This window comes from Equus quagga, chromosome 12, assembly GCF_021613505.1.
Source record: "Equus quagga isolate Etosha38 chromosome 12, UCLA_HA_Equagga_1.0, whole genome shotgun sequence".
Taxonomy (NCBI): domain Eukaryota; kingdom Metazoa; phylum Chordata; class Mammalia; order Perissodactyla; family Equidae; genus Equus; species Equus quagga.
The window spans coordinates 106,531,597-106,558,257 of record NC_060278.1 but is presented as its reverse complement, the minus strand read 5'-3'; the positions used below and the strand labels follow the sequence as shown (position 1 = coordinate 106,558,257).

The 26,661-nt window shown below is 52.3% G+C and overlaps 1 protein-coding gene across 1 annotated transcript; it reads right to left on the bottom strand.

Moving 5' to 3' along the window:
• Positions 1 to 7,379: 7,379 nt before the first annotated feature.
• C12H20orf85 (chromosome 12 C20orf85 homolog) lies at positions 7,380 to 15,899 on the bottom strand. Its single transcript, XM_046679691.1, has 4 exons — positions 15,780 to 15,899; positions 13,505 to 13,586; positions 11,992 to 12,093; positions 7,380 to 8,007 (listed from the first exon to the last, which is right to left on the bottom strand). Exons 1-4 carry the CDS (start codon positions 15,845 to 15,847, stop codon positions 7,846 to 7,848), a joined length of 414 nt encoding a protein of 137 aa, XP_046535647.1. The 5' UTR covers positions 15,848 to 15,899; the 3' UTR covers positions 7,380 to 7,845.
• Between the last annotated feature and the right edge of the window lie 10,762 nt (positions 15,900 to 26,661).

Sequence of the window (26,661 nt, the reverse complement as noted above, 5' to 3'; positions counted from 1 at the left end):
CCCTTGTGCTTAATTTCTCCGGGGGAGCAGCAGCTCTCTCCTGGCTCATCCAGGAGTCATGGTTTGCATCTTATCTAATCGGAATCACCACGCAGTCAGGCAGAACGCCGCTTATTAACCCCACAGCCATCCCCTGAAACTAAAGCCGGTCGGGCCACCTCCCAGCCGTGCTGTTACACACAGCAAGAGTAAATGCCACAGGTATTCTGGGCTCCACTGCAAAGTCTGAATGAATGGCCCAAGAAAGATACTAAGGTTTATTTTTTCATGGGAGTATGAGGGGAGTTTAATTTATTTGTGGATATTTGAAGGAGTACCCAGCTTTCTTTGGGCCCTAGCCACAGCTGGCTCTTAAACACAGTAGGTGATGAATAAATTCCTTACACTTAATGGAAAAGCCTGAGGACAGCCTACCTTTATGGAGGCAGAATCATTTTCATTGACAACAATGAGAGAGAGAAAAGTAGCACCAGCCACCGCCTCAATCCCTTGGCCAGGCCAGACTCTTAACAGATACTTTGTTGCCAGCGTCTCATTTTGTCTTCACCCTGCTCCTGGAGAATCTGTTTCTTGCCTGCCAGGGAGGGAGCTAATGTTTTTTCTGGTGTCTGTCCTCCGTCAAACCCTTTGCATCCTAATCCCCATTAACCCTCTTACCACCCCTGTGAGACTGAGTTTTGTGTCCTCATCTCTCAGCTGAAGAAGCAGGTGTCTGAGAGGCCCAGCCCCTGCCCAAGGCCACAGCGTCTGAAAGGGCAGCACCCAGACTGGACCACAGGCCAGCCTGGTCCCGAGCCGGCCTCCCTCCGCCCTGCCCCGGCTGCCTCACCATTCCCCTGACTCAACGAAGGGTCTAGCCAGCCCTTGGTGGACAGCCAAGGACAGTTTTTAAATGGTAATTTGGGGTTAAAGAGATTGTGAATTATTTTTCTGGCTTTGTCCCCCAAACTTAAACTAACAAGTGTCACCTGGAATGGTGATCCAGCTTTTGCAATTTTAAGGAACAGTGTTGCCTGAAGACTGTTTCGGGGTATTTCCCAGGAAAAGGGCTCTGCTCCTTTTGGTGAAGTCAGTGCGGCTCGGGGGAATGTCCCCGAATTCTGGAACTTTTCAGAACGTGTGGGGAATTCTCTGAGCTCTCCTGAAAATGATGGTGATCAAGTGGGTTTGCGATTTAGAAATAGCCTGGATTTGTTATCTGTTGCTGCGTAATAAATTACCCCAGAACTCAGTGGCTTAAAACACCATTTGTGATCTCACAGCTCCTGTGGGCCACGAATCCAGGGCCAGCTTGCCGGGTCCTTGGGGCCAGCGTCTCTCACAGGCCGTGGCCACCTCAAAGCTCCACTGGGAAGGACTGGCTTCCTGGCTGGTTCAGAGATTGCTGACGGGATTCAGTTCCTTGTGGCTGTTGGATTAAGACCTCACTCAGGCCCTCAGCAGCTGTTGGACGTGGTTTCCCTGAGTTCCTCGTCATGGGGGCATCGCCACAGAGCACCCCATGATGCGGCAGCGGGCTCCATCAGAGAGTGAGCAGGAGAGGGAGAGAGAGCGAGAGTGACGGCAGGAGAAGGGGAGAGCGGGAGGAGAGGAGAAAGCGTGAGATGGACGTCACAGTCTTGTAACCTAATCTGGGAAGCCTCCTGTCACTCTTGCCACATTCTCTTCATCAGAAGAGAGTCACCAAGTCCTGCCCACACTCCAGGGGACGAGACTACACAAGGCCGTGACTCCCATGGAGCAGGAGTCATGGGGGTCGTTTCAGAGGCGCCAGCCACAAAGGACAGCGAATTGGAGCTGTCTGGGAATTACTACAAAACGTGAGCTCCCGAAAACTTCACTTTCAGCTCAGGTTCTGTGGTGGCCAGTTGTTCCCCTTGTTTTTACCACGTGGAGTCCCTTCCCTACTTTGGGTGACCAGCTCCAGACTTCTTCCTGAGAAACACCTTCTTCTTCCCCCTCCACTGTGTGTTCTGAGCGTGTCCTGTGGGTGGGGCCCACTCCATCTCAGGGGTGGAGCCCAGGCCTAAGCCAATCAGTACACTTCCTTTCTTAGGCCACACTGATTGGTTCAGGGATGGGACAGTTACCCAGTCAGAGTCAATGAGGCACAGCAACGCTTTTGCTGGGAATCCTGGGGAATACTCTCTTCTTCCTACTCTACTTGATGCTGAGAATGGGGTGGTCAGGAGCTACTGCAGCCTTTTTGTGACTGTGAGGAGTAAGCCTGTCTGAGAATGAAGTTATGGTGGATATTACGGTGACCCTCTCTACTGCCTTTTCACAGCTCCTCTACTGAGTAGGCACGGTGCGGTGTGGGCAGGGGTTGGCCTGGCTGGCCTGAGGAAGAAAATCCAGTGACTGGTTCAGGAATGGGGACACGATCCATTTCTGGCCAATGGGACTCCAAAGAGGTTTGCCAGAGAAGGGAGGGAAGCCGCTTCCTCTTTCTGCTGCCAGAGGTAAACAAGAAAGTGTGGGGGCCCTGACTGTGGATGGCATCTATCCTACAGCCATGAGGGGAACTAGCCTCAGGCAGAAGCTGACATGGGGAGTGGTAGAGCCAAGAGAGGGAAGAAAAAACACCTAGATCTTTGATGACATTGTTATGTTACTAGATTAACCCTGGTGCTCAGCCTACTTTGGGTCTCCTCTTTGTGATCTAAGAAAGCACGTTACTGTTTTAACCACGTAGAGGGATGTTACTTATACTTGAAAGCAGCCAGATAGACCAACCTGAGGAAATTGGAGCCTATGGATCCTGGGTCCTGGTGATAGTGTTTGAATCCCTGATCAAGCTGTACCTGAAGCCAGGCCTGTCCTTGAACTTCCTGGTTACAAGAGTCCATATATTCCTTTTGTACTTTGGCTAGCTGGGGTTGGGTTTCCTGAGAGTCCTGATACAAGTTCAAAACTAAAGGCAGATCCAAAAGAATCAGCCCTTTGATATTTTCTGTGGTGACAACATGTTATGCCCAAAATCTCTTATCCATTCCAAACTCTAAAACGCTCCAAAATCCAGAAATATTCTTATTAGTTTGACACCAAAGCTCATTTTGGGGCAAAACTTGAACCAAATTGAGGAGAGGCTCCTAAGAGTCTTAGTTCCACTTAGTGTGAATGCTCATAAATTTTGCTACAAAAATATTAATGGATTTAATTTTGTGGGGCTGCCCAGACCTTGCCAGAGGGTTGCGCAATATACAGTGTGTGCACCATCTAAAATCGACAAGCTCTGCACTCCCAGACACATCTGGTTCCAGGCTTTGGACACTCAAAGTCCAGCGTCCCCTGGGTGTGTTTGTACACGTAAGGGCAAGACTAGTGTTTTCCAATAGTTTTATTTCACTCAACCCTGTCGTTTTCTTGTAACTCAAGCATAAGAGTTTCTAATTCATCTTGGACTGCGGTGTGCTTGTGGCAGAATCCTTTGCGAGTCCCGGACCCAATTACATTTTGCATCATTTCAGGGGCGGCTTGTTTAGACCAAGCCCGTCTGGAGGGTCATTGCTGTGATCTATTTCGGCATCGTGTACACAGGTTCCCCAGCCTCGTCTCGACCTTGGAAATGTTGTGGTATTTTACAGTGTGTGGTGACATTTACGAGCCCATTTGGACACCCGCAAAGAGGGTGATTTCCATGGATTAAATGTCAAGTTTGAAGCCGTGCAGGGTAATTGAATCCTTCAGCATTGTCCACTTCGGTTCTCATCGGAGGCCACTGACTGGACGTTCGGGCTCTGTTATGAGCCCACAAGTGCGGCCTCAGCTGCTTAGGTCAGACCGAGGCCAGGAGGACAGGCGGGAGTGGGGAGGACCACAGCAGTGTAATTTGATACCTGCAGAAATGTTGGCTCCTTTTAATCTTTTAAAATAAAACACATGTGGTTAGTTGGTGAATAAATTATCAGAGGCAGGAAAAAACCCACCGAGGTTTCTGAGAGTTTGGTTAGTTTATAAAACCTAACGATCCTGTGTATGGACAGGAGTGAAAGGGTAAAAGGGAATCCGTACTGTAATGTTTAAAGGAGAAGCATTTTTAAGCGGCGCTCAACGTCTGCGCAGAAGCTGGGAGTAGCTTCCCTGAAACTCAGGGGCAGCAGAAGCGTCAGTTTCCGAGAGATGTGAACACGTTTGTGTTCCCACGGCCCAAAGGATGTGTGTCTTCAGACTTTGATCTGAGTCTCTCTCTTTTTTTAAGGAAATCTTAAGACTTATAGTCACCACACTGTACATTACATGCCCAGAACTTATTTATCTTATAACTGGACATTTGCACCTTTTGACCCCTTTCCCCATTTCCTCCACCCCACCTCCGGCTCTGACAACCACCCATCTGTTCTGCTTCTATGAGTTGGATGATTTTAGATTCCACATATAAGTGAGATCATACAGTATTTGTCTTTCTCTCTCTGGCTTATTTCATTTAGCGTAATGCCCTCAAGGTCCACCCAGGTTGTCAAAAATGGCAGGATTTCTTTCTTTTTTATGGCTGAGTAACATTTCTTTGTCCATTCGTCCATTGATGAACACTTAGGTTGCTTCTGTATCTTGGATGTTGTAAATAGTGCTACAATGAACATGCGAGAGCAGATGTCTCTTTGGGTCGGAGATTTTGTTTCCTTCGGCTGTGTATGCAGGAGTGGATTTGCTGGATCATATGGTGGTTCTACTTTTTATTTTTTGAGGGCCCCCCGTTACTGTTTTCCATAGTGGCTGCACCAATTTACATTCCTGCACAAAGGTTGATCTGAGTCTCCTGAGCTTCTCTTCTCCCAGGGGACTGCAGTCGAGCAGATCTAACGTGGGGACGGCCGTGCTCTTTTCCTCCACCGGTACCTAGTGGACGGGAGCGGCAGGACAGCCTCGAAACATTTACACCGCGGACTTCCAGTCTTTCTGACCGTTCAGCTGTTCACCTCCAGCTTGGTCATTTCCATTGGGGGTATCTGCTGACCAGTCTCCCCAAAGTCAGCCTGCCGGTCAGCGTTATTCAGAAGAGTCAAACTGGACATGCTGAGTTCCTGTCCAGGCTTGAGGTCAAGACAGGTCAAGGGAGCCCATCTTTTTTGCTAGACTTTTTTGTTGCCAGACTGCTGAGGGCACACAGATGATGGAAGACGGCCCTTGGATTCACTGTAGGATCAGGAATTAGAACAAAAAGCAACACCTGACATCGGAAGAGGCCCCAGACCACATGCGTGGCCATCAGACGAAAATGCGGTCCTGGTGGGCTTAGACTAAGCCTGGGGCACACAATCGCTCTTCCTGGCCGCTCTGCTCAACCGTGGTGGCGGCATCTGATTGCAATAAGGGACATGGGTTTCTTTGAGGGCAGATGCCTCGCCTGCAGCGAAGACCGAGATGCCAAAACATTAGGGCTTAAAAGCGGCGGCTTGGCCAGCACCCAGTTGTTTAGTCTACATCAGGCCAAACGTCTGGGTGGTTGGAAACATCTTTGGAGTTGAATGGGCCACGTGACCTGTTCTCATGTTGACACAGCGCGGGTCAGGACCAATGAAAGACACGTGCTCAGGGGAGGCTGTTTTCTGAGTGGGGAGGAGAGGAGGCGGCAAATGTCTTCCATACCGTCCTAGTCTCCCGGCCGCTGTACCGAAGGACGGCAAACCAGGCAGCTGAAAGCAACAGAGGTTCACTCCCTCAGCGTCCCGGGGTCTGGAAGCACCAAGTCAAGGTGTCAGCAGGCCAGGCTCCCCCTGCGGCCTGCAGGCAGGGTCCCTCCTCGCCGGCCTCTCCCTGGCTCCTGCTGGTTTGCTGGCAGTCCTTGGCATTCCTGGGCTTGTAGACACATCACTCTGATTCCTGCCTCCGTGTCACGCGGCCTTCTCCCCGTGTGTCAGCATCTTCACGTGGCCGTCTCCTCCCTGTGTCTCCCTCTCCTCATGTTGGATTAAGGGCCCACCCTACTCCAGCAGGACCTCATCTTAATTTAACGAATTACACCCGCAGTGACCTATTTCTAAATCAGGTCACATTCATAGGTACTGGAGGTTAGGACCCCAACCTATCTTTTTTGGGGGACACAGTTTAACCCATAATACCTTGCTCCTCTTTTTTCTCAGAACCTAGAGAGCTGTGATAATTTTCCTTTAAATTTGTGGTAGGTGGGATGTCAGCCATGATGACTGTGGGATTTCTTGGTGGCGTGGCCCATGTGGCCCACGTGGCAGGCGATGAGTGTGGGCACCAAGCTCACAGGGAAAGACAAGGCTTCTTAAAGGGCTATTTCTCTTGTGTCCTGGCTCTTTCAGGCTGGGAAGCCTGTGAGAACCTGTGTTTCCCACTCTGGGTTGGACAGGGGACAGGGAACCAACGAGGTGGCTGAGAGGAGGTTTTGCTACGTGGCTCTGTTCTCAGTGCCTGAGTAGCTGGCTCTGAGGGTGTCTGCAGCCAGCCCTATGGAGCAAGAAGGCTGGCCACTGAAACCACGTGACTTTCAAGAGAACGGCGTCCCTGAACACGAGGAGGTCTTCTGCCAGGGGCTTCTAGGATTCAGAGACTTTGAGCCCAGAACTTGCAGGGGCTGGCCCAGATTCACTAGGAATTCTGTGCCCCCAGGATTTGCTGCCCCCAAAGTCGTGGAGTCCCTTTAGAAGTGTGCTGGAGGAGGCCAGTGTTCAGGGTCAGGGGAAGTTCCAGATGCGAGATTCTTGGATTGGTGAAGCACACCCACCCACACCTGGACAGGAAGGTGAGTCGGAAAGGTTGGGCGGGTGGGCCTTGTAAGTGGATCCCACCAGACAGAAGCCCCCTCAGGCCTCAGTCAGCAAACCCAGGAAGGAACCCCTCCCCAAACAGTGACGATTGGCCAACCCAAGGGAGGAAGGAAGGCGTCTCCGTGGAGGGCAGATAACTGAGCACGGCCCCTCCCGCTCTGCCCGCTCCAGGTCTGAAGATGGCACCAGTTCTCTGCGGCCCGGAAACGTAACCCACCCAGCTTCCGCAGGCCTCCTGCAGCCCCTCCGCTCTCCTCCTCTAGGGGTCCAGCTGGAGGGACCTGCGGGCACACTGGCTTCTCCTTCTGGCGCTTTGACCGGCTGGACACCCCACTCCCCACTCCCCATTTGTAGGACCTGGGCAAAGACTCAGGGCGGCAGGGACCAGAAATGAAATGTCAGCCAAAGGGTTAATGTTGAATGTCCGCGGGGAAGGACGATTACCTGGTTGGCCGGCTCGGCTGCCGTCTGTGCTGCGAAGGGGTCTGGGGCAGGCAGGCAAGGAGGGTTTCTATAGAGCGCGTGGGAGACCCAGCCTCTCCTGGAAATCCACACTCAGTGGCACATCTTGGGTTCATTTCTGCCTTTAAAACTGTTGACCTGTGGCAAATATCCTGGGAAAGGAGACTCAAAGGATCCTCAAAGAGCTTTATTCCTCCTCCAAAGCAGGCCCAGGGAGATCCTGGGTACAGAAACACCAACATCTCATTATCAAGGGGGATGGTGAGAGGTGGGGCTGAAAGCGACATGGCGGGGTCCTAGACAAATATTTTAAAAATGAGATGACTGTTTTCTTTTCTTTTTTTAAAAAGCTATACCTAGAAGTTCCCAAGGTATCCAAAAAAAAAAAAAATTCAGAGAATCTATTTTGCCTAATTCATTGCATTAACCAAGAAGGTGTGTTATGAGAATATTCCAGAAGGGAGACATGGATGAATTGAAAATGTCTAGGGGCTATTTTGTCTTCTTTGCAACATCCCACGAGCAAATGTGGAGGGCAGCTATGTCCTCAGGGGGACGCTGGGACTTCTTCCTTTCCGGGGCATGGGCACGAGGTGCCTGGCAGTGCCCCTCACGGCCCAGGGCTGGAGTCTCTGTCTGGACTCACTCAGTGTATGCCTTGCTTAGGCCAGCTCAGCTCCTTGGCATATGCCCCTTTGCAGCTTCTGATCTCATAGTCGTGCTCCAGACACTTGTTCAGGCCTGGCACCCCGGATCTCCAGCCGATGAAGCCCTGGGTCGTCTTTGGGACTGGGGGCGATGGAAGGACCTGGAATGGAAATGCAGGGGGTTTAGTCACCTGGGGCCACAGCGACGTGAGGCGTGTCCAGGGAGGCATCAGGATCGGCCCACGAGGCCTGGTGTGGAAAAGACAGAAGGAAAAGCGTCCCTGTGAACGGGCCCTGGAAGTAAGCGCCTTGCCGTCAGTGGCACTCTGAGACTTGCGTCTTCCCTGGGGATGACTGCCACACACGCTGCCTTGTCTTGCAACCTCAGCACACTGAATTCACGACCGCCAGTGAAATCCCTTTTATTTGGTAAAAGAGCAAAAAGGGGAAAAAAACCCCTGAGGTGCAGAAATATCAAATACCACCATTCACACTGCCCTTCATAAAATACACGACGATGCTGTGAGACGGTGCCCTGCGGCTGCAAATCTTCCGGTTTTGATTAGCAGGCTGGATGATACTTGTGTGTGCACACATACACCCAAACTGTAGGGACCACGGGAATGAAAAACAAATTTAATTAAAAACCAAAAAGAGGGGCCGGCCCTGTGGCCAAGTGGTTAGCTTCGCGCACTCTGCTTTGGAGGCCCAGGGTCTCGCCAGTTTGGATCCTGGGTGCAGACATGGCACCGCTCATCAGGCCATGCTGAGGTGGCGTCCCACACAGCACAACCAGAGGCACTCACAACTAGAATATACAACCACGTACTGGGGAGTTTTGGGGGGAAGAGGAAGAAGGAGAAGAAAGAAGATTGGCAACAGTTGCCAGCTCAGGTGCCAATCTTTAAAAAAAAAAAAGAAAATGAGATCCTATCTGAAACAAAAAAACACAACTTCATTAGTCAATTCCTTGGACAGATTGAAATTTTTGGAAAATGACGGCAAATATTTAGGCAGGTTTTCCCCTCTATTTGAAATACTCTTCTATTCTGCTCTTCCAGGGTGATTTGAACCCAGACAACAGTGAGGAATATTTGTCCTCCCAGAAGAACTGAGATAAAGAGCTTTAATGCGCTCCGGGTTATGAGTTCACTCAGCTACAGGGATGTTTGAGCGAGGCGGTGGCAGGAGGGGACGGGCAGGGCCGGCCGGCTGCCACTGGTGGATGCAGCCCCTTAACATCTGTTCTCGATGAAATATTACAATTAATCTCCTGAGAAGCCACACGCAGGGAGGGTCATCAATGAACCCCCCGAAGGCCAGGTCTCCTGCAGCCGGCAATCCTGCGGAATTGCTCAGAGGGCGGCAGTTCCCCACGAGGCTGCTCCAGGAGGGTTCCGGGCACACACAGACCAGCTTTCAAGTCTCTCCAACTTGTAAGAGAAATGCAATCGGAAACCACCCTGGGATGCCACGTTTCACCCACCCGATTGGCAAAGAGATGACAACGCCACTGTTAACAAGGGCCTTGTGGGAGAGCAGGGCGGTTCATTCGCTGTGAAGGGCAGTATTGCAATTATCCATAAGAAAGGAAAAGGCAAATGCCCTTTGACCTGAAATCGGCCCCAGGCACTTATCCTAAGACATCCTGATCCCTGCACACGGACCTCCCGGTGTTAGTGCGGGGGACTCACGGCAGCAAAGCACAGACGTGGCCGGTCTGCATGCCCACCGGCAGGGCCTCCTTCAGCTGCCGCCCGTCCGCACCACGGAATGCTGGGCGGCAGTTTAAAAGAACAAAGCGGGCCTGTATGTTTTTGGATGGAACAACTTTGAAGATAAACTGCTAATAGAAAAAAGATGCATAAAAATACGTAAAATATGGTACAGTTTGTGTAATAACAAAAAAGCCTAGAGACCCACATACACGCATGCATATGCATATTCCATCTGTGGAAGGGTCCACGAGAGACTGGTGACAAGGGCTCCTGGGAGGCAGGGGAGGGAAGGAGGCTCTGCATAGCATGCCTTTGGGTTATGGGATACCTGTTAAAAATAAATGCTTTTTTTTTTTTTGAGGAAGATTAGCCCTGAGCTAACATCTGCCGCCAATCCTCCTCTTTTTGCTGAGGAAGACTGGCCCTGAGCTAACATCCGTGCCTATCTTCCTCTACTTTATATGTGGGATGCCTACCACAGCATGGCTTGCCAAGCGGTGCCATGTCCACACCCGGGATCCGAACCTGCGAACCCTGGGCCGCTGAATCGGAAAGTGTGCACTTAACTGCTGCCCCACCAGGCTGGCCCCAATAAACGCATTTTTAAAGGCTCTGTGCACCCAGAGAGGGGATGGAGGAGAGTCAAGGATAAGATTTAAGAGCAGGGCTCTGACGTCAGACACGCCTGCTGTGTGACCGTGGGAAAGGCACTCAGCCTACGTCAGCTTCAGTTTCCCCATCTGCAAGATGGGTTTGATGAAAATAATATCTACCTTCTAGGGTCATTGTGGAAATAAGATGCGATTACCATCTAAAGCACTCAGCAACCAAGAGAGAATAATAAAATCTAACAATTATTGGGTGCTATGTAAAAGCAGAGAAAAACTTCTGGACGGAACTCCTCCAAATGTGAACCATGGGTAGGAGAATCTATGGATCTTTTAATTACTTTATTATTAATATTTTGCTGTATTTCTAAAAAAATTTTCACAGTGAATCATATTGCTTTATAATTGGGGGGGGAAACAACATAAGTCAGCAGAGTGCATTCATTCATTCATTCATTCATTCATTTGGCTGACAGATGCGTACCCACGGAGCTCTCACCACATGGCAGCTATGCCATCAGACCCTGAGGGCAAGTTAGGAAAAGAAAATCCACACAGCCTGACACCCCACCCTGGCTGCCTTTGTGCTTTCTTCAGGATGCAGGGCTGTTTCTCCATAGCTGGACAGAGGGCAGAACCAGGGAGCAAAACAGGCCCATGAGACGAGGCCCAGAGGCGCACAGAACGCAGCAAATTCTAAAGGCATCTGACCCATGTCTGCGGCTGACTTGTCTCAGGTAGGAACTCCATCAAATCCTCTCTGCTGGGATTGCCCCTGTCACTCACTCAGCAACCAGAGTGACATTTCCGAAAGGTACTTGACATGCCACAGCTCTGCTTCCCATTATAGATTGGGTTCAAATCCCAGCTCCTTCCTCTGGCCTCCGAGGTCCAGTAGGATCTGGCCGTGCCCACTTCTCCATCCACATCCCTTCCCTTCCCGCCCCAGCTCACTAAGCGCCAGCCATGTCACATCCCTCGGGGTTCCTGAAACATACCAACCTCTGTTCTGCCACAGGGCTTTTGCACATGCTGTTCCCTGGGCCTGAAATGCCTTTCCCAGGCCTGGCTCCTTGTCATCCTTCAGTCCTCAGCTCAGTGGGCACCCCCTTATCCTCTGCTATCCTCCAACATGCCACCTGCCTGCTTCCTCCAGGGCACCCAGCAGAGTATGAATGATTTTGTTGATTTTCTTGTTTCACGTTTGTCCCTCCCCCGACCTCACCCGGAAGTAAGGGCTGGAGTCTTGTTTTCCAGCTCATCGCTGTTTGCCAACCAAGCACCTGGCACCTACTGATAGATAACAGTCATTAGCAGTCTCTAGAAGTGCCAAGTAATGTTCCAGGTCCCTCTCGGGCACCACCCCGCTGCACCCTGACACCACTCCCAGAAGTAGGTGCTTTCCTTAACTCCAAGGGGGGGAAATGGAGACACAGAGAAGTCAAGCCACTTGCTCAAGACCACACAGGAGGTGAGCGGCTGTGCAGTCTGACTGCCGAGCCTGGCTCTACCTGCCCTGCTCTGCTGCCCACTCCCTTCAATGTTGGCTGAGAACGAGTGGATCCGGCCCTCCTGTTCTTGGCTTCCCTCTGCTTCTGCAGAGCCAGGCGCGGTGGCTCTCGCCTGCGTGGGGACGAGTAGCCCGCTCTGTCTCCCACGCGTGGGCTTGGGGAGGGCGTGGAAACTGGGCTCCCCACATGCGGGGTCCTGCTGCGCTCTTACCTGTGGCGGCCGGCACTGTGGGCCTGCAGTGAACACAGCGTCCGGCGGGGCTTATGTCTTACTTAGGAAAACAAGTATGTAAAACGGCTTTGCGAACCTTGATGTATTTCTCCACTGGGGTCACTGGCCGGATGCGGAACCGCTGGGGAAGCTCGATTTTGGGCTGTGGGGTGGGGTCTGCTTCTTCACCCTTGATCAGCTGAAACACAGGCCCCAGAGACAGGAAACCACGGGCTGAGACGGGTGGAAGTGTCCTCTGCATCGTGCCCCCAGAACACTGCGTTTTACAGCTGACAAAAGGGGGGCTCGTGAACACTGGGGAGCTTGTCACAGTCACACAGCTAGAAAGGGGTCGAGCGGGCCTCGCACGCGGGCCAGCTCAGCCCCAAGTGCAATGGCCTGCTCGTGGCAGCCCGCTAACTTATATTCCCGAGTAGTAATCTGAGAAAACTTTACAGGTTACGGACTCAAATTTGACAATGCCAACAAGGCTCCAGGACCAACCTTTAAAATATTAGAGGAGACTTCCTAGCCCTCCTTTTAATTTTTAAAGCAATTTTGAACTCTTCAAAGACCCAAATTACATATAGAAAATATTAACATAGACTCTTTTTATGCATATTATATTAATAAAGACCCACTTTATGCATAAAATTTCAAATTGTATAACTCTCCACGTATTAAGAAAACTCATTAAGCATGGCATAATTTCAAAGCTAGTGGGATGTGGTTTCTGCTGCCTTGAGTCATGAACGTTTTGAATGAGGTGGGTCTTAGTCGGGTCCGCACCCCTTCAAAGAAATGGGCTTCCTCGTGTCGTGTCCCAGAGATAGTCTGAAAAGCTGCAACCTGGCACCCACCACCCCACGAAGCCCGCACAGCGTTTGGTGCGTCTCAATGATGTTTCGTAAATCTGAACCACTATTCTAGACTCAAGAGATTTCATGTAAACATGTGGACTTCCGGACTCTCTTGAACGATCGGCATATGCAGCTGGTCTCTGGGTGGCAGCATCAGCAGGGCTGATGGCGGCTGCCCCCGGAAGGGGCTAGAGGTCTCCTTGTTGGCATCTCCACCCTCCCTGTTAATAATGCCTGGCCCTTGTCCCTTTCTGTTACCTGTCTGCTGTAGGAAATACCAGGCTATTTTCCTAAGGATCCCTCATGGCTTCACTCCTCCTCATTCCCTCTGAACCTCACAGTCACTCACCGAGGCAGCCGAGGACTGTCACCCCATTTTACAGATGGGGAGTCTGAGGCCAAGTGGCCCTGGAACTAGACAGACCAGCTTCTCCCCATGGTGCCTCCTTACTAGCGGTGTGACTTTGCGCTTCTTCGAGCTTAATTTCCTAATGTGTAAAATGGGTGTAAGACAGCGCCCCCGGCACAGGGCTCATTGTGCGGGTTCAGATCAAGCACCCGGAGCGTGCCCAGCCCGTAGTCAGCGCCCCCTAAATGCGTGCGTGGAAGGACCTGTGAGGCGTCAGAGTTCACAGGCTTCACACACCACACGCTCTTTAATTTTATTCTTGCAAATTATACACTTCATAACTGTTTACTCTTGGAAATAATTGATTCTATAACCTCCGGGCTCATAAAATTTATATTTACCTCCTCCAGGGGGGTTGTTAAAAATCCCCACTTCTGGGCCCAGTTTTGCCGTGCTTCAGTTTCAGCTTTCAGGCGGTATTTCCTGAAAAAGAAAGCTCCTGAGTGGGGGCCGACATTTGACAACGGTGAAAGCAGCAGAGCCTCAAAGGCCCACCGGGGAGAATTTTGCATTGGTCAGTGCGCCCTGCCTGAGTGACGCGTCTGTGCCAGGGAGGGGCCGGTCCCTGCCCCAGGACCTCGCACGCCGCGAGGGAGATGTGCAGCTAAAGCACCAGTGATGCTGGCTGCACGGCGCCCGGGAGCGATGGACCGGGGTGTACTCTGCCCGGGGGGATGTGCAGGTGCTGGACTCCTTGTTTTGGGGGCCCTGTGAGCCGCAGGAATGGCCCTGTGTTAAACCATGACGGACGTGCGTATTAAGTACCCTTGTTCTCGGGGGCAAAGGCCAGGGCAGAGGGAGGGGGCCCCTGGGGCACAGAACTTGAGGGGGCCCGTTCCCAGTGCAGAGCCAGCAGCTGCACCACCTGGAGGCGGAGCCCTCCCAGCTATTGCACCCCAGGGGCCTCGCTTGCCTGGCCTAAGCCCGGCCCTGTTTCTGCTCCACATTAAATATAATTTATATGTGACCACCTCTGAGCTGAGCTGAGCTGCAGCTGAAGAGCCGGTGTATCACATTTTGCAAAAATCTAATTAAATGTTTATTCATTTTGATTTTCAAGTTTCTTTTTCTATTTTGAAATCAGTATCTGCACCCCCTACCCTCCTGTGTCTCAGTAGTTTCGGAGGCTCTGGCCAAGCTCTTTGCCCTGGGCACTGAGTATCTGAAACTGAGTCTATTTCCAGTGGAGATGTAACATGAGCCAAAAATATGAGCCACATCTGGTATTTTAAATTTTTTGGTAGCCACACTGAAAAAAAAAGTAAAAATTAACAGGTGAACTTAATTTTTTTTTTTTTTTTTGGTGAGGAAGATTGTCCCTGAGCTAATGTCTGTACCAATCTTCCTCTATTTTGTATGTGGGACAATGCCACAGCATGGCTTGATGAGCGGTGTGTCGGTCTGTGCCCAGGATCTGAACCCAAGAACACTGGGCTGCCAAAGCAGAGCCTGAAAACTTAACCACTATGCCACTGGGCTGGCCCCAGGTGAACTTAATTTTAATATCACTTTTTTTTTTGATATGAAATCTTTGAAATCTGGTATTTTACATTTATAGTTCATCCTGACTTGGAACAGTTACATTTCAGGTGCTCAGCACCCACTTTGGACATTGACTAGAACAGTCTACGGCTTCACTGGCTCTGTTCACGTAGGAAGGGCCATCTCATTTGGGTCTTAAAGGATGAGTAGGAGTTTGTCTGGTGGAGAAGGGAGACAAGGGCATTCCAGGCAGAGGGAACACATCCTGCTATGGTGATGTTTCCTATTGGGTTTGCTTGGAGAAAGATAAAAATTTTTTAAAACATTAATAGTTTATTTTATGCCAAATAATACTGGCTTTCCATTTTCAAGAGTGATATAACGTTTTCTGTAAAAATAAATCTATTAAGTGAAACACCAGTTTAAAGAAAAATAGGAAGTGACTATTACAAGTTTTAGAAGGAGGTGGCAACAGTCCCGGAGATGAGGAATAAGAGAACGGAGGCTTCGGAGCTGAGCAGTCATGGTTTGCTGTTACTAAAATTCGCTAACTTGCATCTAAATTAGCAACTTCTCACACTGATTAAAACTTCAAAGAGATGGGATAATACTTATCAATCAGATACAATGCCAAATAAGATATCCTTACAAATGTCTGCTGAACCCAAATCTTTTAGAAAATGAATCTAGTCTTTAAATTAAAATTTCTTATTGTTTAAAAAAAACATGAAAAGCAAGAGAGGGTGTAAAGTGTACGTGTCTCTCATTCAAATGGAACAAATATTGAGATTTCTGTCTAGTTTTTTAAAAAGTTCGGTAAATCTTAAAAATGAGAACGAACACACGAGTTGGCTCTCAACAAGTAGAGCTTTGCAGGTGGTCGTAAAGCCAGATGCAAAATCTTCCAGGCCTTCGCGGCGTGCCTAGGAGGAGAGCGAGAAAGAAAAGCCGCCTTGTCGCTCCCGCTCCCTAACATCCACCCCTTTCCTCAGTTTCCCTGACCACCTCCAGCGCACGCTCCTCGCCCCCAGCGGTCGGCCACCTCCAAGACTCGTTGGGGAAGCTGAGGCCGCCAGGTGAGCACACTTCAGGTGGGAACAGCCCAGCCCGCGGGTTACCGGATCCGGGCGTTACCAGATCTCGTCCTGGGCCACGAGGTTCCTGCGCTCGGCCGCGGCCGTGCTGAGCGGTTTCTGCGCCATGGGGCTCGTCTCCGTGTCGCTGCGCCCCGCGCGCACCCGCCCTGGGCTCAGCGTCTCGCGTCGCCCGGGAGACCGGTTGCCAAGCAACGCGGGACGCAGAGGCGGAGGCGGCGCGGCGCCTGGAGAGGGTGGGGCGGGGCGGCTGGGCTGCCCGGGCGTCGGAGTCCTTGCCCACCTCCCTGCGCTCCTGCCTGGCCCCCGCTGCAGCAGCCGTCCTCTGCGGAAGTCAGTGGGGAGACCTCAACACCTAACCCCCCCGCCCCGTTTAACATTTAGACCCGTAATGCAGGTACACACACCGACAAGCGTACCAATCCTCAGTGCACCAAGCTTGATGGAGCCGGTCACAGAGACCTCGTGCCTGTAACCACCGCCCGGGTTAGGAAATAGGACACTCCAGCCCGCCCGGCCTGTCGACTTCTCTCGGCGGGGATTTTTCCCCACTGTTTCAGCTTCGTGTGAATGGGACCATCTCGGTGTCCTTCGTGCGCGGCTTCCTTGCCCAGTGTTGTTTGAGGGGTTCGTGCAGATAGATACAAGGAGCCATAGTGTGTTCGTTTCCGTTCTCTAGTGTTCCATTCTGCAGACGGCATCGGGGCTGAGGTTTGGGCCACCACGGAAGTGCTGCCGTGAATATTACGGCACATGGCTTACGCAGAGCATCCACACGCATTTCTGTCGGCATCCACTCTTTATAACAATCCCCAAATGAAATCCACAGGTAATATCGCCTTCAGACCCCACACCCTGCACTGTCTCTTTCATGCCCATCGACTCCAATCCCTCATTATTGGGATGATCATTTGGCATTTGGTGTTTGTTGACTGACTCATTGACCTCCTAAGGATTCCACCATACCGTGTTGTCATGGGCCTGGGACTGAAGGATGGGTGTAAGAGACAATAGTAAGTGGGTCTACTGCACAGGCCAGGGGAGCGTTTTCCGCTTGAGCAGCCATGGGGGACACAGGAGTCCAGAGCCTCATGGACTAGAAGCATGGAGGCGGCACCCTGCCGCTGGTGTAACGTCGTCTCTTAGATAATTACCGCGGCCACTCTGAGAAGCGGGTGTCCGCTGTCCTCGCGGCGGCTCTCCCTCCCTCCCCGTCCCTGTCTTCCTGCCTCAGCAACAGGCCCCTGCTTTCATGGGCGGTTGGAGGATGTGTTTTCCTCTCATAAGGACGTTCCCCACACCTGAGGTGTGTGAGGCTTTTCTCGGCTGTTGGAAGCGCGGGGTGGAGGCCCAAGGTCGGGGTGGTCCCACTGCCCACTCAGCCGAAACAGCGAGGGGGCGGGAATGGGGCTGAATGGGTTAAGCAGCGCCGTGCTGAGCAGGCCTGGGGCGTCCAGGGGATGGGATTTCCTCCCTGGCCTTTTCTCTGGGGTGGCCGTTCCTCTGACAAGAGGGAGGAGGTCCTGGAGAGAACTGAATAGGGTGGCTAGGAAGAGAGGCTGCAAGGTCTGCTTCTCCCCTGGGACCTCCTAAGACGATTCTGTTAAAAAGATTAATTAAGAGTAAATTCGTTGCTGAATGTCTGTGAATGCCTGACCCCCGAGGGTTTATTCATCTGCAGTGTTTGCGGGGCTCCGCCCGTGTGCCTGAGGGCCCGGGAGGGAACAAGACGACAGAGTCCTTGTCCTCCTGGGGCTGACGTGTCTGGAGGGAAGACAGACGATGAAGGCGGGACATGGAGGCACTTACGATGGGGCCAGGAGAGACGCGTGCAGCGAAGGAAGGGAACCCAGGGAAGGAGGCCAGAGGCCACAGACGTCAGGTTGGGGCACGGAACGGGCTGTTACAGAGGGTGGTTGGAAGGCTTCTCTGAGCAGGGACATCTGAGCACGGGTCTGGGGAGGGCGGGGCCTGTTTGAAGGGACTGGAAGAGTTTTCCAGGCAGGGGAGAAGTGCAGGGCAAAGGTCCTGAGACATGCAGCCTGCCGTGTCTGAAGAGCACCCAGGAGGCCGGGAAGCTGGAGAGTTCCCTGGAAAGCAGGGCTGGGCTCAGAAATGGAAAAGCAAACACAGTGCCTTCCAGGAGTGCCTCTGACTAGGGACTCGGAGGCGAATGCAATGGGAGGATAGTGCACCTGGTATATGAAGTGACAGCAGGATGAATGCGGTTCAGAGTGAGCCCTGGAAGCAGCAGAAGAGTGCAGAGGAGGTGATGAGTGAGTTGGGTTTTGAAGGTTGAATAAGAGTTTGCCAGTCCTGCCTGTTCTTCTCAGAAATATCTGCGTGGGGCATCCTGGGGGATGAGTCCAGGACTAGAAATGGGGTGTCTATTGTGTTTAAGTGCACAGGCTTTGGGGTCCATAAGGGCTTAAGTCTTGGCTCTGCTGTGACTGTCTCAGAGACCTTGGGCAAGTGGGTTGACTCTCTGAGCCCCGGTTTCCTCATCTGTGGAACGAGCTCCTGGTGATCCTGGGAGGCTGTGAGGAGCACATGAGAAAGACTGGGCTCTCACGGATAATGGATAATGTCACCGAGGAATAGCGCCTTGTCTCGAGCAGGGCCCTCCGCCTGGGTCACGAAGCTTTGGGAACAGCGTGGGGAGATGGAAGGGGGCTGAGTGGGGCTGGGGTTTGCTCTCTGACCACGTCGGTTTTGAGGAAGAGGCTGTGGACGGCCGCTGACTGGGCTGAGAGGTGAGGGCTGTGCTCGCTGGGGTGCTCCCGGGCCACCCCGAGGCGCCAGTGTTCGCCGGGCCCTGGCTGGTGCCTCCCGCCACTCTCACTACACGGGGGGAGGTTCACTTGTGACTGTTTTGCAGAAGGGAAAAGTGGCTCAAACGACAGGTGGAGGAGAAAGGACTTGAACCAGACCGCAAAGCCCTCTGTCTTACCGTGAACTCTGGGCTTCCAGAGCCCCTCTTCCTCCCCAGGGCTGGGAGCCTCACTGGGGGTAGGATGGGGCGTCCATATTCCTGGTCTTCCTCGCTCTCCCGACTGGTGAGGATGCCCTTTTCTCTCTGGGTGATTTCCAAGTGGCTGCAGCTTGGCTGTGCTGTCAACTCTAAGCAGCAAATGATACTTGAGGAAGAAGCTCGGTGCCGGCTTTTCCTAGGTCGTGTCTCCGTTCCAGGTAGTCTCGCGGCACAGCGGAGCCTGTGAAGACGCATCAGGACCCACTGTGCTTCCAGGTGGCTGCAGCTGATAGGGGCCCGAGGTCACATAGAGACCTCAAGATGCCAGTGCCCCAGCCCTCCCTGAAGACCCCTTCCTGACCGATGGGCACAGGACTCACTTCAACCAGCTGTGAACAGAGCCGGACCCACTGTCCCGTCAGCGTGTGGGTATCAGCCCCTAATTAGCATAACCAACTGAGCCCTCAGCTGGAGGGCTGCCAGGTTCAGCAAATAGAAACACAGGATGTCCAGTTAGATTCGAATGTCCTGGAGCATCCTTCTACGACACTACACTCAGACTAAGAAGTCTTTTGTCATCTATCTATTAATTGAGCTGGGCATCCTGTATCCTTTCTGACCACCCACCCTCAGTGAATTTCTTCACTTGTGTACGTACCATGCTCAGCAAATTAGTACATTCACACATATGGAATCTTCTTTTAGTTTTTACTTCTGGTGGTCTGTTTTCTCTTTGTTTCATCTATATCTTTCTCCTTCTCTCCTGCTTCTGGGGGTTGAAACCTCCTCCCTATAATATATATATATATTTTTTGAGGAAGATTAGCCCTGAGCTAACATCTGCCACCAATCCTCCTCTTTTTGCTGAGGAAGACTGGCACTGAGCTCATATCCGTGCCCATCTTCCTCTACTTTCTATGTGGGACGCCTACCACAGCATGGCTTGCCAAGCAGTGCCATGTCCGCACCCGGGATCCTAACCTGTGAACCCCGGGCCGCTGAAGCGGAACTTTCCCACTCAACCACTGTGCCACCGGGCAGGCCCCTCCCTTGAATATTTAAAACAAGAAATTCAGGAACCTCTGACACACACACTTTCTTCCCCTAATACTTATTTTATTTTTTGAAGAAATGTTATTTGTCGTAGATTTCAAACAGGAAGAGCCGAGGGAGAAAAAGGACCGCCATCCTTGCCGATCATATGTGGGAACCGAAGGAAATATTTACAGCTTGCAGAAGCTTTGCCATGTTCCCGCATATTAATATTTTTGGCCCTCTCTCAGCATTCTGGGACAGTTTATTTTTTATTCTTAATTTTTTTTCATCTTGCTGTTGCTTTATAAAACATTTCGACAACTGGAGCCAACTGCTTCCTTTTAGTTTTTAAGCTTAAACAGTTTTCTTTTTTATTTTATGATTTTTTTTTTTTTTGAACCAAAGAACGCTCTGTGCAGCGAGCGGCCCCTGCCAGCCGGCTGCCTTTTCGCAGCACGGTGGTTATTACCTCGACTGTGTGCAAAGGCGTGAAGGCTCGAGCTGCAAGCGCCAATTGGCAGGAAAGCATTGATGGCTTAACCGAGCCTCAGCTTGAGGAACTCACGGGTTCCAGTCTTCCACACCCATTGCACTCTCTTTAGTCACAGCAACAGAACTCTTCTCTCACTTACAAATAGCCTGCACGCCACACACCTACAGTAATAATTAATATCATTCTCCAGGTCTTGTTGAAGAAAGAAGCCGAGCGCCTCCACCGCACCCCGGGAGTCTCCCTTGGGAGCTGGTGCTCCTTCGGCCTGGTGATCGAGGATGGCTCCTGCTGCGCCCGCAGCCGGCCCAGCGTGTTTCCTCCTGCTCCTCCTCTCTTCCCTTCCTCTCCAGCTTCTCTTGCGCCAGCTCGGAGGAGGTGAGGAAGGTCTGACCCCTGATGAAAAGAAAAGTCAGTTTGAATGCAAGAGAGCAGAACCAACTTTGCCTTCCAAGTGTGGCTGAGGCTCACCAGTCTTGGTAATTCAAGGTGGTGGGTGCCCAGGATCCCACTTCCGGTGGCTGTTAAAATCGAAAGCAGAGGGGCCCGCAGGTTTTCACTCTGTGCTTCTGCAGTGAGGGCTCCGTGCTCGAGGAGGAGCCTGGTTAGAAATGCAGATGCTCTGAGAACGGATGTGTCCCCTCTGAAGGGCTTGGACATAGCTTTTAGTCACAAAGATTGAACTTGAATGGGAACTCAAGTGCAGTAATTATCGATTATTCCACAGACAGTTTAGTTAGCTGTACTGGCCATGCGAAGGGCCTTTGCTGCTCGGGGAGGGCCGGCTGCCCCGGGTTCTGCGGACAGAGGGTCAGACTGAGGGTTTTGAAGGGCAACTGGATAACTGGGTAGGAAGGGAGGAGGAAGCTGATTCCCGCATCCTTTATGTAAGATGACAACATCCACTCATTCACTCACCAGGTGGCACCAGGCAGACTCCTCCCGTCTGCCATCTGCTGAGGCCTAAGGCAGGATGACTTAGAACGGCCGTTCATTCATTCAACCAACAAACATTCATGAGTCTTGTCTCTGTGCTGGGCCTTGGGCTGGGCTCTGGGACCCAGCAGAGACAAGACTGGCCTAGTTTCAGCCTCAGGAAGCTTCCAGTCCAGTAAATAAGTAAACCAGGAGATTTTCAGACAGGGACAAGTCTATATAAACATAGAGAGGCTGGTGTGGGGTCAGGGGGTCCCCTTAACAGGGTGGTCAGGGAAGGTAGCATCTGAGCAGGGACCTGAGCCATGCGAGCAGGCGGTCCCTGGCGACAGCACAGGAGAAGGCCCCATGGGGGCTGGGCCCAGCAGGCCTTGCAGGTCGAGGTGGGGGGTGTGGACTTTGTTCCAAGTTCGGTGGGAGGGCCTTAGCACGTTTCGGTAGCTCTGTCCAGTCCAACACGTAGACTTCCGGCCTTGGGCACAGCATGGGACCCCTGCATCCCCACTGCCCCTCGGACAAGGTTCTCTGATATTCTCATCAGGTTTGGCCAGGGGCGTCAAGGAGTTCAGGGCTGAGATCGCATGAGAGACAGGAGGAAGACTGTGCTCCCGAGATCCTTTGCGGACCATCCCCTTCCGTGCTTGGTTCTGGGGTAGAGCTAGTTCACTGCCGCAACCCCAGCCAGCCTGGCAATCCCCAGACGCCATTCTCCTGGCTGTGGTGATTGGTCTGGCAGGAGGACATGTGACTCAAGCAGGGCCAATCAGAGTCCTTCTCGGGGATTTTACAGACAGACGCCAGGCTGAGATGACAAAAGCTCCTTTTCAGTCCCTGGACTGGGACAAGGAAAGCTTAGAGCTGTCTGTGGCCAAGGCCCCTCTCTTCCTGCCCCTGCAGCTGCTGCTCCCCCTACTGAATGGAAGAAGTCTGGTGCTGTAGGAAAAACTGAGGGCGGTGTGCAGAGTGGAGAGGGGAGGGGAGGGAAGGAGAGAGAGAGAGAGGAGGAGGGAAAGGAGGAGGAGGAGAGGAGAGGAGAGGAGAGGAGAGGAGACGAGAGGAGAGGAGAGGAGACGAGAGGAGAGGAGAGGAGACGAGAGGGGAGGAGAGGAGAAGAGAGGAGAGGAGAGGAGAGGAGAGGAGAGATCCAGCGATGATTTGAATGTCTGCAGCCCCTGAGGCCAGCTCCAGCCCTGAAACCAACAAGTCCCGTTTCAGTTTTGTTTGTGATGGGTTTCTGTCACTTACAACAAAACAGATTGCAGACTGTTTCGCTTTGGAACCTCATCTAACTTTCCTTCCCTGGGGAAGGTCGTGTGCCCAGCGGAGGATCTTAAGATCCTTCTGTTCAAATGGGCTTTGTCTTAACTTGCTTGATCCTGGTCCCCTGCGGCCCCGGCTGTTTCTTGGCACTGGGTCCGGTTTAGCCGCAGCTCATTGGTTCACTCTGCGAGCGTTTGCTGAGTGGCTGCTCTGTGCCGGGCCGTGTGAGACCCCAGGGAGGCGGGTGGATCAGGCACAGTCCACAGCCCTCACTGTAGCCTGGGGAGAGTCACTGCTGGAGGGGTAGGGAAGCGGCACAGAGGAGCTGCAGGAGAGGCTCAGGGGACCAGAACTGCGATCCTAGAGCTCTGGGCCACCCTCAGGGCTCCCCGTGGCTCCAGTTGGCCCCTGGAGCCGCTCTGTGGCTATTGCTTTATAGAGCTTCATTTTCCCTTCCTGCTGCATATGCCACTTGGCTGTCACTCTGATGATGATGATGATGATGATGATAAATGATCGCTGAAGTTTATTAAGCACTTACTATAATAAGTATTTCCCAAGCGTCACTGCATTTCAACCTCACAACAGCCCCATGAGGTAGGAATGATGATCATTCTTAATTTTGCAGAGGCAGACACAGAATCAGAGAAGTTAAGCCACTTGTCTGTGGTCACACAGCTATGAAGATAGAAATCCAAGATCTAGATGCGCTTAGTCATCGATGTGGCAAACTAAGGGAGAAAGCTCACCTGGAATAGCCATTTAGGCCTCTTAGATGGAAAATAGTCAAGAATCTGTCATTTGCCATGTTACAATTTAAACAATTCCTAATGACTATAAAGGAAGTGAATAGCATTGCTCTTTTCTGTCCACCCCCACCAGGCTTGAGTAACAGGCCCTCTAGATGAGTATCTGTTGGGTATTTGTGAAGGACCTACTATGTGCTGAACTCCTGGTGAGAGTGGTCTAAGGCCTAAGGTCTCATTTCCCCTCCAGATCCAGGCCCTGGTCCGTGCCTAGCACACAGTAGGCCCTCGGCAGATACTTGTTCAGTTGAGTGAAGTCTGTTCCAGCTATTCTGTTGCTGGAAGCCTCACCTAGGACATGAAATGGCAACCTGAGGGGCTAAGAAACGTGGTCCCCACCTCTGTGTCAGGAGGAGGCCCTTTCCTGTCGAGGACGAGGAGATGGGACCCGCTGGGACCTGCGTATTTGATCTAACAGGCAAGCTGACTTTGTGGCTGGATCTCTTCCAGCATCCTTCACGCAGGCGTCTGGGGAGACGTCTCTTTGAGGCTCCTATTGTTCATTTTCAGATAACTTCATATAAAATGGATTTTAAATGAAAGCTTGGGGCTCTATGAAATCCAGAAGGCGAAGGTGGGAATATCTGTTATTTCAGAGATTCGCTAGCACTGTGATTTTTGAGGCGCTCCGGACCGGCTGGGTCTTTCAAGCTAGTTGATAGGAATAGGGTTGCAATGGCTCCCAGCTCCTGACTGTCTGCTCATCGAAGAGGCTTGAAAGGGAGCGTGCGGCTGGGAACTGGGGACAGTATCTGGCATGCAGCTGAGGGGGCCGCTCTCCGCAGCCGGCCTCACTGTCCTTCGTTGCTTTTTCTGTGCCTGGGGAAAGAGAGAGGGAGCAGAGAGCCAAGGCTGAGCTCCTGAGATCTGTGCGATGCCCGAAGCTGCGCATTATGGAGGGAGCTCCTGGGTCTAAGACAGAGGAGACTTCTAGACCCGCCGGGAAGCTGCTGGTCCTCCCGGGTGAGAGGGAGCTTGGAGCCTTCAGGAAGAAAGGGCAGCCCACTGCTGGGGGCCCCTGCAGCCCTGCTGACAAGTATAAGACCCTGGAAAGTCCTGTTGTCAGCTCGGCCTTTGTTCTGGCTGGGGAGCCTCTGCTCTGGGGAAGGGCACATGGCGTCTTACTTTGTGTAGGGTGCTCTGGCCTGGAGAATGGACTGCGAAGCCGACTGGAGGCCAGGGGACCAGTTAGGTGGTTGTTAGTGATACCTAGACAAGTGGTGACAGGACCTTGGCCCAGAGAAGTGGCATTTTGGGTGGGGAGAAAAACTTAGATATGGTGGGATATGGGAGAAATTAGGAGGATGTATTAGTCTGGACTCTTACTTGAAAGTGTTAGATATTCAGCGCACATCAGCTTGAATGAAAAAGAGGAATTGTTTAGCCCCTGTATATGAAGAGTTCAGAGGCTTCAGGTAAGGCTGTATCCAGGAGTTCGAGTGGTGCCGTCAGGACCTGGTCTCCTCCACCCTTTGGCCCTGCATGGCTCCCTGCTGGCTTGTCTCAGGCAGATTCTCTCTGGCAGTGGCCACCAGCAGCTCCAGGCTCCAGGTTGGATGGAGGGTCCCTCTTTCCTTGTTGTTCCTGCACAAGTTCAGGATTCTCTCTGGCTGGACTAACACGAGTGCCCATCTCTGACAGGACCACCATGGCCAGCAGACAGAAGGGCTGATCCATGAGCTGGGGTCATGCATCCACTGTGACACCTATTGGGCAGGGAGACGTGTTGGTTCCTGAGAGATGGTCAAGGTGTAAGCAGGTAAACCCGGCAAATATCCACTGTGCAGGTCATCAGCCCAGTGGCTGTGGGGGAGGAAATGGACATTACAGGGGACTCCGAGCATGACGCTGAGGTGTGACTAGGGCTGGGGCTCGGTACCACAAACTGAGCCAACTCACATGGGCGTGGAGGGGTGAGGAAGGCAGCAATGACATTTGCAGCAAATTGAACCAAAATGACCTGTGCCCAACTTAGGGGTTCCTGATTACAGATTGGTGACAATCCGGCCTTCATCTGCTTATAGCTCAGCTGTCATTTCCACTTTATCTTTTACTTAAGATCTTGTCACACTGCTGTGTGTTTGCTGCTCCTCGTTCAGGGAAAAAGGAAGGTCCTGTGCAATTTTGGTTTTTATCTCCCGGGACGATCAGCTTCTCACATGGTTGGCAACAAGATGGCTTCTACAGGAAAACAAGTTTTGGGGGTCCGATACAGAAAACGTTTTGCTGGTGAGTCCGTGGTGCGTTGTGCTATGTGGTTAAATCGTTAGGTCCCTCCCCACCCAGCTGGGGGGTGCTCCAACCCACCTCTGGCCCTTTGCTGGGTCTTCTGCCCAAAATGCGTCTTCCCACTCACATGCTTCTCACCCTTCAAGACTGACCTGGAGCCCTTCGGGGTCACAGGGTCTCCCATTTGTCCTTGAGGTCCCCCCGCTTGGGGCTGAGGCACGAAGGATGAGCAGGGGTGAGTGGTGGGGACCAGAAGAATGGGGTCCTGGCAGAAGGAACCACTGCCCCAATCCGTGGGGTGCGAACTAGCTTGTCTGTGGCGCCTCGACCGCGTTCTCCTTCCATCTTGCCTGATCAGCCACCTCCGGGTCCCTGCACGTTGTCTCGGCCCTTCATCGCTCCCACCTGGCGGCCAGAGTGTGCTTGATGGTCACAGACTGGGCGGGTTGCCTCCCTGCGCTGAGCCCCCAGGGGCCCTGCCTTGTTCCCACGAGTGACGCTGAGGTGGGGTGAGGGCTGGGCCGCCGAGCGAGGCTCCTGGGGTTCGACTCCCCTCCTCCTACTTGCCAGCTATGCGAAGCTGAGAAAGCTCTTTCCTCATCTATGAAATGGGGATCATAACACCCACCCCGACAGTTGTCATGAGGAGAAATGCGTTGACACCATACGTGAAAGGTGTTTGCACGAAGCCCGGAGCGTGATGGCACAATGAAGGTGTTTGCCCTTAGGGTCAAGTAGGGGCTTCTCATGGTGACAGCGGCCCCGCCTGGGCTCCATTTACCTTGACCCTCACCTCCAACCTCTCTCACCCATTCCTCACAATCTGCTCCTGTAACACTGGACTGGTTTCCATGGAGCCAATTTCTGCCTCAGGGCCTTTGCACCTGATATTCCCTATGCCTGAAACGCACTTTCCCTTCCTCTTCCCTTAGAGAGCAGCTCTGTTGTCGCTTCCTCCGTGAAGGCTTCCATGCCCCTCCTCCTTTCCCTTACAGCGTGTTCTCATAGCGAGTTTTCACAGGTGAGTTTTGCTCAACGCTGAACTCTCAGCGTCTGGTACAGAGATGGCTCCTGGTTGGCACTCAATGGACAAAGGAGACAATGATGAGAATGTGTGTTCTTAGGACACACTCATGCCAGCTGCTCCAGAGACCAGCTGGTTGGTCAGTGTGCTGAGTGTAGGGGACGGATTTGC

Coding starts and splice junctions, on each gene's coding strand:
- C12H20orf85 (XM_046679691.1), bottom strand. CDS start 15,847: ATGGCGCAGAAACCGCTCAGCACGGCCGCGGCCGAGCGCAGGAACCTC. Junction 13,587..15,779: donor GTGGCCCAGGACGAGATCTG/GTAACGCCCGGA, acceptor TTTCTTTTTCAG/GAAATACCGCCTGAAAGCTG. Junction 8,008..11,991: donor CAGTGGAGAAATACATCAAG/GTTCGCAAAGCC, acceptor TTTCCATTCCAG/GTCCTTCCATCGCCCCCAGT.